The sequence below is a fragment of the Mus pahari genome, chromosome 2 (assembly GCF_900095145.1).
Source record: "Mus pahari chromosome 2, PAHARI_EIJ_v1.1, whole genome shotgun sequence".
In the NCBI taxonomy this organism is placed as follows: domain Eukaryota; kingdom Metazoa; phylum Chordata; class Mammalia; order Rodentia; family Muridae; genus Mus; species Mus pahari.
In genome coordinates, this window is record NC_034591.1 from 94458401 (window position 1) to 94475483 (window position 17083).

Below are 17083 nucleotides of genomic sequence, written 5' to 3' on the forward strand. Positions count from 1 at the left end.
ATCTGGGATCAGGTACATAAGCTAACACAGCTTATATGCATGTGAAACCCATGGAATTATTATGTCATCGAGAAACATGTTCTGACCAGCATCTGCTGGTAGCACATAGTGATGTGTAACTTGTAGATATCCCTCCAATGGAGGAGCTTCAATTATTCATTTGAGTAACTGGATGCTTTTTCCCACTCCTTAGTTCAAAGCCAAATGATACACAGAATCTCTTTGGTGATGTGATTGATGCCTTGTTGTTCTAATTTAAAGAGGAAAACAAAGGAAGTGTATAAATATTTTGAAATTAGTACAATCTTAACTTTAAATCATAAATCTCATGTTTTAAAAATTTAGACCAGGGAACCATGATTGATTCAGAAAAGTAAATACAAGCATTCTCATCTCAGATTCCATTTGAAAGTGAAACAAAACAAATGAAAAACAAACTATAAAATACCTTTTCTGAAAAAAAAAATAACTGTGAGAATACATGTTTTAAGTGCTGATTTGAAAATCCAAGCAAGAAGTTTTAAATCAATATTTAAAGATATTCCTGAACTTATATTACCCATGCATGCTGAGAAAGAAAACATTATCCAGGTGTCAAGATTAAATGTGTTTATTTTGTGTCAGTGAATACAATGGTATATTAGATACCAGCACACTCTCAGCTACACACCTATGCATTTGCCTCTAAACCTTCACATACTGTCAATCTCCATTGCGCTAACGTTCCACCACTGAGCCTTCTATGTCTAGCAAAGTCAGAGTTCAAGTTTAGAAAGAAAGAAATAGAAGAGAGGACAGTTGAGCTCCACTTCGTGTCGTTAGGGTCCGCAGAAGGATCCACGGGTCTCAAAGGAATATTTATTGTCTTCAGCAGAGGGGAGAAAATAAGAGGAGCACTAGTAATGGCACTACCAGGAAGAAAGAACAGAATGCAGATTAAAGAAACAAACAGTTGAGACGGGATGAGTTAGTTTCTCCTCAGTTAAGAATCCACATGATAGCATGGATACAGGACATTGAGGTTAAATTGTTCAATTTGTGGGCCACACACTTCAGCGTATTGGCTAGTACATTTTTGCACTCAAACAGAAGCAGTACAGGTTTTATGTTCTACCATTACACTTCCAGGTTTTTCACTTATGAATATACTTGCCAACCTAATGGTTCTTGCATGCATTAGAGTTTGCTTTTGTAGAGTTAAGTTTATTTTCCCCATCCCTCCCACTCCCGTGAACATCACAGTGTGAACTCTTTGCCCAACTTTAAGAGAATGTTGCAAAGGACAGCTCTGTGCCACCTCAGGACAGAAATCGTCACCTGTCCCCTTCCGAGGCTACCGATGAACCAGTAGCGTTGATCTCATCTCGTCTAACATGCAAACAGACACTGTTCTCTTAATTTCCCCCATGCCAGAGGCAGACAAGTCAGCAGGTATGCTTACAAAAAATGTAATCCAAATGAAAAAGAAAGGGAGAGGAGGGAGAAAGAAAAAGCTTTCTTGTTTGTAGCCTATTGTCCTAGAAGGAATCCATTGCCTTGAATTCACTTAAAGCCTGCACAGGTGAAATGTGTTTCTTTTGAGACCCCCGTCGAACTCGGGTCTGGAATTCTTCAGGCTTTTCTCTCTTCACAAGGGGCTTCTTTTCAGGAGCCTTCATCTTCCAAGATACAACGGGAGAGTTGACCGCTGCTGTTCCATAGACCTTCTGGTATTTAGTTGAGGCAACATAAGAGGCTTTCACAGTGAGGACAACAGCATTCATCAGGTTTTTGGCTGCCTGGATGAGCGATGTAGCACTGTCCAGCTAGAACAGGAGAAAAATGAGAGACAATGGGTTAGTTGAGGCCTCAAGATCACAGGACACAGGCACAGTTTCACACATCAAGCAGTGCTGTGCTTCTGCTAGTGTTGCCACTCACAAGCAAATTATCACAAGAAAAAAAGTCAGCATATTGTAAATCAGCCACCTGCCTTCTACCCTTGCTCCAAAAATAAGCAAAATCAGGTTGTTCTATCGTACATAGCTGTCTAGAATCCCAATACCACTGAAGATGAAGCTCTATTCTTAGCTCCTAAGTATCCCCATGGGCAACATATATTATTAGACTCATTCACAATTGTATCAGTGACTCAAGTGTTTGGAAAGTTGAATACTTTTTAAAAGAAGTCCCAAAGGGTTACATTTCAGGTTCATGCCCCTACCTATGGGAGGATTATTACAGGTTATTACTACTTCCTGAACTCAGGACAGGTAGAAATGAAGTCACCAGTCAACACATACGTTTTACTTATTGATCTTGGAGTATACACTTCAGTATTTCTAGGTTACACACCTCCTATGAAAGTATCAGTTATTTTAGCATGATTTTCTGGGTACAACAGTGGTCAGCACGGCCACATGTCCCATGTTATTCAATGTATTTCCTACACCCCAAATACTATTCCAAGAATTTCTCAAGCACTTCTATACTTTATTCTTTAAAACACTCTCTAGGTGCAATCATTACAGTCCCTTTATGACGAAAGAAGTGGTCCAGTTTTAAATTATGGAATTCTTAAAAACTTATCTATTGGTTCACACTGCCACCTATTGGATAGGGTAACTTTAAAACACTGCAAGGGGATAGGGAGGACAGAACCTGGTAGGCGGATCTCTGTGAGTTAAAGTCTCACCTGGTTTATATAGCCAGTTCTAGGTTAGTGACAACTACATAAATGACAATGTGTCCAAAACAAAACAAACAACAGCAAAAGGAGGCCAGCCTGAGCTATAAAGAAACACTGCTGTCAGAATAAACAATGAAAAATAATAAAATAACAATAGGATTTGAATCCCATCATAGGACCAACAATTTTAGATTTACCTAATGTCTACTACTGGCTGGGCCATGTGGTCCATAATGTATCCTGGACCATTTAATATTTGCTTCAACTCTGCTAGTAACAGGAATGAAACCATGGATGCTAGAAAAAACTACATTTCCCAGAGTCTCTTTCAGTAAGGATTTTACATGTAGACTAATGAAAGAAGAAAAAAAAAATCACTAGCTAGACTGGAAATCTTGCTCTAGCTTCAGACATGTTTGAGCATGGTGAATCACCCATCAGTTGTTTGCAGTAGGAAATACAGAGGAGTATCTTACAGTTTAAGAACTAAACTAAGGACCCTCTCTGTGTGTATGCTTTTGTTAGGTGCTACATATATAACATGTGTGTCTAGTCTATGGCTACCTGAAGCACAGAGCTTTGTAAGGTTTAATGATCAGCAATAGCTTTAAGAACAAAGACTATAAGCCCCATGGCTCCATCCTTCCATGTGACTGCCATTCATGTTGCTTCACACCATCTCTTGTAATCAGAATTTCCTCCACATACTATCTGGTCATTGAAAATTGGATCAGTGCCTCTTTTTTTTTTTTGAGAGTAGATATTATTTTTAATAAGTAAAACATAGGAATATTCCACAAACAACCAAAAGAGAAAAATTTGCACTTTGATAATTCCATGTTTACAGTGTTTTTAGTTAAGCTGTTCTCAGACTGTGGGTTGTGAGCTCTTTGGAGATTGTATAACTGCCATTACTTTGACAGCTTTTTCTTCCATATACTTCATGAAAGATTTATTTTTTTAAAAGGCCTTACACTGGTTTAAAAATGATTGAAACCTAATGAGCAAACTTATTCCTTTATCTAAAAGTTTGACCTAATCACTGAAAAAATATATTCTTTGTATACCTGAATATCTTCTAATACTAACAAATTAATGCTTTGCTATAAAAAAAATATCAGTAAGATATTCAATATATAATAACATAGAAAAGTTCAAGGCTCTGAGCCATGAGTCCACTGAAGTATAATGCATTGTTGTATTACCTAATTTAAACAAGTAGAATGACCCATTTAGTATTTCACTTTCTCTATCCGTCTATACAATTACATATATCCAAATAATGGCCCAGTTGATGCTGTTTAGTTTATACCACCTAGGTTTCTAAAGTTAACTTTCATGAGTAAATGCTAGAGTACTTAATGTTAATATTGAAAAGAAGCCAAGGATGGATTAGTTTAGTGTTTCTTAATCAACAGCCTTTGAATTGCCATGTCAGGATAACCTGGAAAATATCCCTTTACAACCCCAGCATAAAGCTTTATGAAAATAAATAAATAAATCTAAAAATAAAAATTAAAAACGCCTTCCATTTTAACCAGTGCAATATGTGATTCTGATAAATATGCCAAAGTTTGATGACAACTAGATTAATGGAACCCAAAGAGGACTATTAGCATATTTTACCAGTTGCTCCCAGTACTTCCCAACATCTGACTGAATTCCATATTTTCAGTTTTTCCCCTTATCCCTCCAGTGGGTAGAGAGAAGGCAGCAACATGTTGGGCCAATTAGAACACATCTGTCATGATTACTATGCAACCTGGAAAGATCATTCTCCCATGCCCCTCAATGGGAACTATGATCATTTTCGCATCAGGTTTTCAGGTTTTAAGAATGAGTGGTATATATTCATAAAGTTAATTAATTGGATAGAATAGAAAGTGAATATGCCAGAGATAATATTGCTTTGGGGGGGTTATGATAGATTAGTAGACTGAGACATGATGTGTCTATTATAATATCAAATGACTCTTGAAGAATGAGTACTGGGGAATAGAATGGATCTGAATAAAAAGATCCAAGTAGTTTCAAGATTTCTGCCATAGATCCCATTTCTAGATCACTTCAGCAAAGCTAGTAGAGAGCCTTCCTCTTCAAAACCCATTTTGTCTCCCAGCCTGACACAGGAGTCTTGGGAGATAACCTCAGATATTGTTGAGAGTGTAAAGGCTCTGAGATAAAAACCTAGTGGTTTTGTTCAAACCACCTGCTAAGGAAGATATTGGGAGAGAGATATAGACAACTAACCCTGAACAAAATTATACAAATACAATAAGCAGAATCAAAAATTGAATAAAAATTGTGACTTAAAAAAAGTTGAATTCCAAAGGTATATTGTATACTTTGCTCTAGATCCACTTCTATTACTTGGCTGTTTTTCATGGTAGGTTATTTTTCTTTTCATTTTGAATAAACAGGTTTATTTATGTTTCCTCCAAAGTACCTCCTAGCTGAAAAGTTTTAACCCGACTTTTAAACTCCAAAAGATATTAGAAAGAGTAAAGGCATACAATATGATTTATTTCTTTTAGCAAGGTTTAAGGACACCTATTTAACATAATTGCTTTCTATTTTCTGATGTTTTACTCTAGTGGTGGCATTTCCAAATTAGATGAGTAAATTAACATATGTAAGTGAAGTTCTAATAATAATAACTGACATTAATTGGGCACTTATGTGGAGGTGCGTGCCATTGCCTTAGCCGTGTTAATTGAATTATGTGATTCAATTTCCAAGATTTCTCAAGTAGCAATGACTGTTGCATAGGTGAGGAAACTGTCACTTAGGGATTAAAACCAATTGTAACTCTTGACGAGGTTTGAAAGCCCATGAACAGCATTAAGCCCTGGGAGCACTACAGAGATGCTGGAGGTCTTCTTTATCAGCTACTACCTATGAATCAAGAAATCTCTGCTTCTCTTCACTCTGCCTGGCCTGGAAGCCTGATACCTCTCAACTCTGCAATGCTCTCACAGCCGCATCAACCAAGTTTATGACAGTCTCCATCTCACTGGCTCTCTAGATTTTCATCTTGTTTGAAAAGTGAATCTTTTTCTGTGTAGATACTTTTAACTTAACAGTGTCCCTGCCTGATGTTTAACTGTTCCTACCAACTCAACCTACAGATGTCTGTCTTACAGACTTAGAGCCAACACTCAGGGCAGCAGAGGTTGTAAGGCAATCTATGTACATTTACTACCCAGTTCTAACTACTGGTTAGAACTTCAAGTGGATCTCCATTATAATTAGTGTTTCTAAGCCTTGGGCTCACTTCCTCTCAAGTGGATTTAAAACTAACATCATCACCAGAATTCCTCAAACATTCAACATGGCTGTTTCTTTATACTACAAAGTCCAGTCTTTCATTAAAGATACTTTTGTTCACCTTGGTAATCTTTACATCTAGTCTAAGAGAAACTGTTCACTTTTTTAAAAGCTAGTTTTAAAAATATGAGCCTATATTTAACAAATCAGACCACATGACCACTTTAATTTAGTTGGACAATCAACCCTGAGAGTGGCCATGTAACTTGCCATGTATGGCACATGATTCACCCATGACCCACTATAATTCCATAACCAGGGTTTAAATGTGTAGCCTGACTTGAAAACCCACACTACAGTCATTGCTCACACTGACCAACCCTCACTCCCTCCACAGTACTATCAAGCTGGACTGGACTCAAACTCTTCCACACTGTGTGAGTTGTTCCAAGCCATAGAAATTAGAATTCTCCTAATTCTGTCGCTAATCTTTCAAAATATCAAAGTACTATTTTAAAAAAAGGCAACAGATGTTTCCTCACATCTTGTTCTATTACAGTCCATGAAAACAAATAAGGGTGAACTGCACTGTATCTGAGGTTTTTTTTTTGTGTGTGTGTGTGTGTGTCCTATTTCTCCCCAAGCCCCCGCCACTGTTTCCACTCTTCTTAATCCCATACAACTTCCATCACAAAGTCACAGGGATCATCTGCCTGGGCACTCTCCTCATTTGTGCTTTGAATTAATGGAAGGTTTTCCTAAATGGAATTCCTCCCATCATTTATATTTCTAGCTGTCTGATGCTTTATGACTTTAAAGCTGTAAAACACCAGGATCTGTGCTTGACATCAGTTACCTACCAGGAGTCACCTAAAGTCACTACTGGTAAACTGTTCCTCTAATGCTGGGCTTGCACTGACCATGCGCAATTTTGACAACATGCCCAATTCACTAACACTCTTGAAATAAATGCTGAAATCTCTCTTTTCCTCTGCCTGCTCTATCTCCATTTGTCCACCCACACATTTTCCCATGCAGGTATTTCTTCTATATTTTGTCAACCACTTAAGAGACGACTATGAAGACATGAATATTCTCAGACTGTAAGATATCATGGAAAATCCAGAAAAGATGACACACATTCTAAAAAGCTTAATTTTGTAGGAGGAGTGCCTTAGTAGGTTGCTGGGTACTCAAGGAACCTGGAAGTAGATTTACTTGGAGCCATATAGGGAGGGATAGCGCAAGGAAAAGGACTTCCTGTGGGGTCATAACTCCTAAACTCTTCAATGGGAACAAGTATCAAATTCCTATTACCCCTGGCTTTATATTGGTTTGTAGGCAAAACTGAGAATGTAAGATGAGATGTTACAGAGCTGAGTTTAATTACTAGCTAATTGAGATTGAGGTGTGTGTTTTATCTTCAGGATGATATATCTTAGGGATCATCTTCGGGATGATTATAAAGGTTGGGGTGAAACTTTGGCTGATATATATAATTCTTTAAATGATTTTTGTGTTATATATTATATGGAAGAACATTATATATATATATATATATATATATATATATATATATATATATATATAATACTCTTTTATGACTTTTCTTCTCTTCATGTTCTCTTATTTAGTGTTTTTACAAAGCAAAATAAAAGAATGCAAAATAAACTATTAAATCTGTTTTTCTCTCCACATATCCAAAATGTCAATATATTTACTTAAAAATTCCCAGCATAAGACTTTCAAGATAAAAATCAATATCACCTTAATAATCTAAGATATGTTAGTATCAAGAAAGAGCCTATTTGAATAGAAAATGACTTGGACTAGCGAATAATGAAGGAATTAGCTAGCCACAACAATGGGAATAATGCTGAAGCCAAGGAACAATAAAACAAAAACTGTTTATGATTCACAAATTTCTTTAAGAAATAAAAACAAAAAGAACAATGTCTAAAAGTGAAAAAACTGGAGTGGAGTGGAGAACTAACTCACTGGCCTGAAAGGTCTAAAAGCTGAGTGTTTCAGGATGTCATTCATAAAGGCCAGGAATGTAATGCGGAGGAATGTAATAACGAATATATTTTATACATATATATGGGATGCAAACTGTTCAAAATCAGAAATAATTGAATAATTGGAATGGGAATGTCATGGGAATACTGGACAAATGGAAAAAAAAATGAAATAAGCCAAGTCCATTTAGAACATATTTGGGGAATATAAATACAACGGAGGATGATTAAGGGCAATGGAAAGTCTAGTTGCCAAAGACAAAGTTCTCATTCATGTCAAGGCTGAAACTATCCTATTTTCATTACTTCAACTCCAAGGTAATAACTGTGAATATAAAACTAGAAATAAGTTTGCCACATACGGCAGAAGTCCATTTTAGTCACTTTAAAGATTTCTGAGTGGCTAAATAAGATATCTTTAATACCAAGTAGGAATTAGTTTTAGTGGCACTAGCCTACATATTTTTGAGGAAAGAAATCATGATAGAAAAATTGAGAATTATTATAATAAGGCTGTTGCTTGCAGAAAACTACAGCTTCCCTTTAGTTATATTTAAACTATTACCTACCCCACCCCCACAAAAATGTCACACATTGCTTGCTGGCTTGGGGAGATTTTGCTACAAGTAAGCTTTGCTGTTAATAAATGGAAAACCTAGAGACCTAAAGCAACAGGGTCTATTATCTGCCTAGAAGAACATTTCATGTTCAAAACCTAAAATCCATGATCTTTGAAGAGGTATTTGATCTCCCTAGAAACCTTGATACATCTGAAACACCTTGAAATATCTGCCTCCTCTTTTCTAGAGTTTATATCAATACCTTTAAAAAATCTCTAGCAAGTCAGGAGCAATAAATAACTCAGACAAAGATATGGTGGAAAGGTTCAGGTGTGTCCCTTCTTCTCCCAAGTGAGCAATCTCAGGATGTTCATATACTGGCCTAAATGGAAAATGACATGTCTGTGGTGGCACATTATCATTTTGCTGCTCTTTCCACTCATGACCTCAGATATCAATAGTGAGATAGAGTTAGCAAAGCCAGGTTTCTTTTGCTTAACAGAGTGGTGAAGAACAGCTAGCAATTTACCACTCATCCCTGTAGTGTTCCAGGCAGACATTCTTAATGTCAGTACTTTTCTCTCTTAGCACTGGTAATACAAAGAGAGAAGAAATGTATTTACTTTCTTTCTCCATGAGTTGACATTTTGGCAGAGTTGTCAAAGATAGTGTGGTATCACTTACAGCATACATAAATAATCTCCTATATTAGGTCTATATGTACATGAGCTTAAATACATTTGATTTCACTATAATCCATCAGACCATGACAAACACATTTTATTTAAACGACATTACACTCTTCTTTTTGTTCCAATGACTAATATTTAGGAACAGATTGTGCACTTCTTAGTAATGGCACTTTATTATGAGTTGCCAATTAATGAAATAGTTAACGAGAAGACATATGTATTAACAGAAGTGCAAGTATTATAGGGAACTATTTTTAAATAGAATAAAAAGCTAGCAATATATATTAATAAGCATTGTGTCTGAGGTAAAAACACACATGCCTGGTTTATTGTTGCTTAAACATACGTACAACATATCTTATAATATGTACCATACTCTAAATAGTTATCACTAAAGGGACAATTGGATAACATTTGAGCAGTTAATTTACCCTAGGAATAATCCTTTTTGATAACTTAGTCTTGTTTGACAAGTGTTTTCCTTTTTAGTAAGGGATCACTCATGATAGAAAGGAGCACAAGAAGTCTGTTATTTTCTTCTGTGGGGGTTCCATGACTTCTGCCCGACAGGCAGTGATGCTCTACCAACACTGAAAGCCAGCCCTGAGAAAATCTGTATGTAATGGCTAAAGATGAAATTGCCAAAGATCTTAACAGAAAGACACTTCAGCCTCAGACAGGCTAAGATAAACATCTCCAAAGCCTCGCTGAGAAATTTACCATTTGGTACCCAGGTAACTCTCCACTGGACATATTTGTGTCTTGGATTTTTAATTCATTTAGGTAGGTAGTAGTGCTTCATAGTCAGCCAGTTCACTGATTAACTGTCTTCATTTGCATTTTTTCAATTATAGGTAAGTAAACCTTGGGGAGTCCCATGAAGGCTTAATTACAGTCAACAAATTTTCTAAATATGGCTTAAAGCCATCTTTTTCCCTACCAGTAAAGGCCGAATAATTTTTGCTCAACCCCAACAAGGGATTCTTGCTACACATCAGGTGCTTTACCTCTTGGAAAATTAGGAGCAATTATGCAAGACGCACCTAGGAATTCTCCCATCTTTGCTTTACTTTCTTCATCTTGCTAACTCCCTGTATCATCCTACCCTTCAGAATCTCATGTCATTTTGATTTCTAAATTGAAGACTCATGAGGAAGTAAATCCATCATCTGAAGAAATGACCTATGTATGAATTTTCACACACATCATGACAGGGAGCTTGATAATCTAATCAAATAATGTCTCATGAACACCTTCCTACCATTACATTCTACCATTTACCTCTGTTGATCGCACTGACTAAGCAAGCAAATTAGAGAGGAAAGAGAAAAATAACAAGAGAAGGTATAAAAACATTTTAATTTTAATTTTGAGATTATTAAAAGTCAAAATTGGGAAACTACACCTTTTAGACTATATTCATCACAAACAAGGATAATTAGCATGCATTGTTCTTACTACCCTTAGCAAATGTGCACAGTCCTTCAGAGTCTCCCTCTATACTGGATATAGTCTCTGACTTTCCAAGCTGTATATTCTATCAGTCCTCTATCCATGCAAGTATTATTTAGGGCAGTTTTTGTTGGTTTCATTTCAGCTGTTTTAACTGCAATTAACAAAGCCCTTCTTATTTGTGGTTTTACTCCTATCACTTTTAGTGATCCAAGGACAGTCTAGGTCTGGAATTACTAAATAGAAAGTTCCAATGATAAACTCAAGTTTTAAATTGTGCCATTCTTAGGCATGATGAAATCTTGCACCATTTCTTTTCTCAGTACATGAATCAAAGCTTGTACAGGATCTTCTCCATAGCTGAGATTGACTGACTATACCATATAGGGCTCCTTATGTCCACAGTTTTCGGTATCCATCTGAGACATCACTGCTGTCATTAAGTGGGACTGCTACTACAGTATATTATCATTTTCTCCAATATCATAATTATCTTCTTACATAATTTATGAGTAATGAAATACTAAAAAAAAACTCAAGTGAAATGTTAGACACATCTATAGCTATATAAAATAATTCAGTACATTAACACAAAATTTCAGATCTTTTTTCATTATAGAAATGAAAATTAAGACAAAAAGAAAGTTCCATAATTCAACTGCTCAAAAGAGGTCCTCAGTATAATGCATGGTTTAAAACCCAGCAATTTTAATTAAATTAGTTTTAAGTTTGAGCAGCTTATCCATAACTTTTTATAATTGAGCACATTTTTCTGTCCACTTTGAGTAGTCAAAGAAAAATTGTCTATCAACGTGTGCCTTCACCTCAGTTATGGATATTTCTACTGTGATCTGGCAATCCATCCACTTCCATGAAATCACTATATACACCTGCCAGAGGTTTGGATATAGGCTTCACCTTGACCTAGCAATATAGTTTTGTGACATTTCAACCATGAATTCCATTCATCTCTATATGAGATAACTCTTCAGGTTCTTGAGATATCTTTTTGAAGATTTTTTTTTTTTTTGGCATTTAGAGAATAATTCAATCTTGTGTAGACATTTTATTACTGATGATTCTGCATCTTCTAAATCTCCTAGCTAGAAGCTCTTTGAATCAGTCCACCTCTATGCAAACCCAGTCCTCCCAAAGAGCTCTCCCTCCCAGTCATCAGGAGAGGCAAGCCCATCCCCTCTTCCTAACACTTAGATGAAGCATCCTGAGGCTTGTGCTGTACTTTGCTTTCTCTGACTTGGCATCTCATATTCCATCATCTCTTGTCACCACACCTTTAGCACACTTGCTGCTTGATCCCATCTCACCTTATGCTCTCTGATCATTCACCTGACCCATTCCCTCCAGTAGCACTTTATCTCCTTCTCCATCAAATTCAATGCAGATTCAAATATTGGTATCATGGTTCCACCAGTTAAACTAGATGGTTTCTAATTTTCATCACACATACATCACTGGTGGCCTCAGTCTGTTTTCCTCTTTGTTTTACAAATATTTTCCATAATCTTGTAAACTAGTTCTTACTTTATCTTATTCACATTTCCCCCACCCATCTGCTATTTAATAAACACCTCTAAAAGGGCCTTATCAAGTTGTGACATTACAGACTTAGAAACAGAAATGAAAAGACACATGTGAAATTAAAACACAATTAGTAGCCTAGAATGCATTCCTTCTATACAGTCATCCTCCCATGGAAGTAAAGACAAAAGAGAGTCTATCAGCAGGCACATAACTGACAAATTGAAGTTGAGCCAAACTTCATTATAGACTGGTTAGGGACCTCTTCTATCACTGTACTTCGTGTATTTCAAAACCATTATTTTTGTTCATAAAACATTCTTATAAGTAAAAGACTATCTATTGAGAGTGCTAATATCAATAAGGCACTGAGTTCTAGTTACTAGAAAGCATGTTATCACCACATAAATTTTCTCATATCTACAAAACAAGTAGACATGAGCATTTTCTTATCTATATATGAGAAAACTGAAATAGAGAAAATTTAACATTTTGTGGTGGGGGATTCATTGCACTGTAATACACTCTTAAGAAAGGAGTCCATTCTAGGACCCTCCTAGTCTACTTTCGAGCATTATGAATACGGGACCAGCAATCTTGGTGTTACTGAGCGACCTGGAAGGCACAGCAGAGACTTCATCTCCCTGCCTGTACTTGCTTCCCTTTGCTGAACCTTCTCACTAGGCCTGGCCAGAGATACCAAGGCCCTCAGTGAACCATTCTAATTGCTCATCAACATGAGTCATATGACCAAGAAAATCTTCAGGGTCACACAAAAGAAAGCCACAGCATACAAATGCTTTGCTATCATGTCTCATGAAAGCTGTGCACTGAGAAAGTACTAGGGATCTTATTGCCTGGCTCTGATTTTCCTTACAAGTATAATCCCTCAACAAAGGCTCTACATAGTCAAGGAAACTTGACTAATGGCAACTTCTAATTTTTCTCATCTGAAAATTTCATTCATACCACTTCCTGTATACCAAAAACCTATAAAGAGAAATGATCTTAAATTTTCACAATTTCAAATTTCTACTTAGCCTTTTAACTTGTCATTATAAGACACCATGAGAAAAAAAAAAGACAGAGCGTGAACAATGACCATTATCTTCATTATAGCAGCTGATGTGTGACATTTCCTCTATTATATCCACTACTGTTCTGCAGAACACAAATACTCCTGACTATACTCACATTTCATAAAACACAAAACTCTCCATGAGAGAACCTATGTATGTATCATTTACTGCCTATGAAAAGATGGACAGTCACTACTGTAAGTCTCTATTTCTTCAAGTATAAAGTGAATTTAATCACCATGTTTTCCAAATGTTATATGAAATGAGCCTTAGTAGGGAAAGTAAACAGCTTAAAACACCCCTTTTAAAGTTTGAAAGAAGTGTGTGGCTATACATGATTATTATATAATCTCTCATAAATTTTGGAACAGCTGGATACAATTGCCCCAAGGAACCTGTATGGTAGCAGGTATTCCAACAGATGATTCAAGTAATAGGACATCATCGGTACTGGTAAGGTAAGAAAAAAGAATTTGCCAGAGAACATGAGTCTCCATCTCTTGGTCCTAATTGTGGAGTGGCGTAGTGACAATCTCACCTTTTCATGTTGCAGAATACTCAGAAAATACTGTCTTCAGAGAAAACAATAGAGGAAACAAACATGTTGTTTTAAGGGGTGGAAAATAAATGGACAAATGCTTAGAATCAATTGGAGGGAGGTCATGCTGGCCATATGAACTAATATCTCAGTTATTAATCTCTCTTTCGTGACTCTATCTCAATTCCGCTGCATTCCGGATTCCAAACAGATGAAGAGCTATATATATTTGCTGCCTTTTACTCCAAAGCATTGTGGGTCTTGTCTCCATAGCTACTATTCTGTCTCCTTATATCCAGGTACCTTCTTGCCCCTTACTGGTGTGTTCTCCACAGGGTTTTCAACACATGAAACACATTGAGAGTAGGTGTTAGTAATACTGGGATGCATGTCAGTCAGCTCGGTTGGATTCTTGGGTGAAGCTTCCCTTTAAACTGAAGTATGACGTGTGACTACTGGAAACTAAAAACTGATGTGTATTTCTCTTTGCTGGGCTATGCACTTTTAGATATTTCCCCAATTTGGCATAAACCACATGGATCAACCTATTAGATGTTTCTTGCATTAATCTTAATTTAAAAAATGTAATACTGACTTTAGCTTTGCCATCTCATTAGAATGGGAATGAAACTTAAGAGGAACTTACAAAACAAAAGACAATTATCTGAAATGCAGATGCTGCCCTTTGTCCTTACGAATTGTGCACTTAGCCATGCACCACAGTTTCAAATGCCTTTAACTAAAAGAAAACATAAAAGGCATGTAAGGTAGTTCTCTTTAGAAGCTCAGGATGCTTCAGGTGCCTGCCAGGGCTTGGCCTAGTTTGGAAACCTTCTAGTCCTGTTCTCCTGCAGTGAATGCACTTTATTGAAAATGTAGCAAAAACACCTGAGGGTTCCCTTCCATCTAAAACTCGAAATATTTTTGGTCCAACAAAGGACCTCTATGGATGGACAAAATATTGTCTGTATCCTCTCAAAAGAGACTGAGCTACACAAGAAACTTTCATAATTCACAGATTAAAGAGAACAAAATCCTCAAAGGGCAGGAAATGCATAACAGTATTGTCAAGTATCAGAGAAAATGTATCAGAGTTTCTGTTAAAAGGAAGCTTGAAACCTATGATACTGGAAAACTTATTGGGGGAAAATATCACTTTAATTTTAAGATGACAACAACTGTTAACCTTGGAACAAAGATAAACATTAAAGGGTGAAGATTGATTTTAGCATCATATTACATTTAATATTGACATGATAATGTCCCCTATGATGCAATAGTTTTCTTGGACTTCCTTCAAGTTTAGCCTTGAGAAAGTTAAATTACTTATATATGTATTACAAGACATAAGGTCCTCTCATTTTTTTCCCAAGAGACAAAAAATTGCCAAGACAATGGCTTAATATGTCAACTGTTGGTACTTCAATGAGTAATTGTCTGTTATATCGGGAATTTCACATGCAACAACACTCTGACTTTGATATAATTCTTCTTGAAACATATTCATTCCTTGACTATAAATACCATGGCAAACTTATAAATTATGGAATTTGCTGGTTATAAATATCTTAAAAAGAACACCATTGGGAAGTTCAACATGACCATTAGCCTAATGTGCTAGACATTATTGAAAAATATTTCAAGGCAGCAATATACCCTACCACCTTCCCTTTTCATTTCATCTTAAACATATATTTATCTGTTCCCATCATATCAAGATTTCAAAATGTACAGAATGAAGTATACAATAATTTCATTGTTTTCAGAATACTTAAAAATTAAAGAAATTACCTTTATCATAGCATTGAAGATAGAAACCTTCAAGTTTTTAAGTGTCATGAACACAAGGGAATTGATTTAATATCCTTGTTTATATGCAGTAATAAAATTAAGCCATTTTATACTACTTAAAAGTTACTTTCCCTATTCTCATCAGAATGCTTAATTGTCTTTGGGAACAAAGAGTTCATAAATGTAAGTTAGGGGAATCTGATACAACTAGGAAGGAGATAAGAAGGTGATGGGTAAATGATAACTTCAATGGGTCCTTAACAGTCTTTCTTTTAGCAGTGTACACAATTATGCCATGGTGCCAGGCTAACACTAAGGGGTAAAAAGTAAGTCTTGCAGCATTGTGTTGCATTCTGGGTAAAATATCAAGGTAGCAAGTAGTTATATGGTTCTCTCTCTGAGAGTAAGTTTTCACTGATGAGGGATGAGTGGCTGTAGACATCTAGGAAAGAGTTCAGAGATGGTGATATATACTCTACAATGCCAAACCACAAAAAGCCTCACAGCAAAGGGTTATCTGGACAAATCAAGATTGATCAAAGTGTTAAAAAAATAAGAGTCTTCCTATTTAAGAGTCTCAGATAGTCTTTATATTCTAGAGGGCACTCATCTTAGCCCTTGAGATTGTCCACTCTCCTCTTCTTATAGTCCAAATCTATCTATATCAGGAGCATTCAGGAACTAGACACTGATCCACAGTTGTTTTCAAACTTCAGTTTCAGAATGGTAGGAACAAAAACATAAGCATCTCCTACTTTAATAGCTAATGTATTGCTTCAATGGTATTAAATGTGAAAGTCAATACTTTCCTCTTTTGTCAGAGTCGTTGTTGTCCCTGAGTTCATGCATTACCTGACTACTGCAAACTTCCAAAGATGCACCATCTTTATGAGGCAGAACCCTGGGATGGATGCTCAGCTCGAAATATTCAAAAGCTCGACTGGGCAGACACAATGAAAGGGAACTAGGGCACCTACGCTGTCAAAAAGCTGTAGCATTTTTCAAGGAGGAAAAAAGTGGAACTTCTCATATCCCTACTTCCCTAGGTTACTGCACAGACTGATCAGTGTAGGGTAGCAGTTATTATTCATGATAGGAAAATAAAGAAGACATTTAACACTTCTAATTGATTGTTGATTCAAACATGTAGTTACACAACTAATATCTTAATATAGACCAGTTAGGTTATATTTCAGCAGCATAAAAAGATCATTTTCCTCCTAGTTAAGGTGGGAATGCTAATATATACATTTTTTAAGACTTTTATTTAAAGTGAATAGCTCTATAAATAATGTCCCAGAAACAAATACTTTCTGAATTGTTTCTTCTCTTCTATTTCTTCTCAATATTGTCTTCTTCCTTTCCTATCTCAAAAAACCCAGAGAAATACACACATCTATCAGAGCTTTGGGAATAGAGAGCCACTTAGTTTTTTTTTCTTCACTAAATTTTCACATCAAGACATGACAAACAAAATAT

At 36.2% G+C, this 17083-nt stretch overlaps 1 protein-coding gene across 2 annotated transcripts in view; it reads right to left on the bottom strand.

Annotated features, from left to right (window-relative positions):
• Positions 1 to 594: 594 nt before the first annotated feature.
• Positions 595 to 17083, bottom strand: part of Ctnna2 (catenin alpha 2) — a 1093074-nt gene continuing 1076585 nt past the window's right edge. For both annotated transcript variants that reach the window (XM_021190430.1, XM_021190425.1), the window contains one exon: positions 595 to 1805. In XM_021190430.1, the coding sequence (XP_021046089.1) occupies positions 1518 to 1805 (288 nt within the window). In that variant the 3' untranslated portion in view covers positions 595 to 1517. The remainder of the gene's footprint in view (positions 1806 to 17083) is intronic.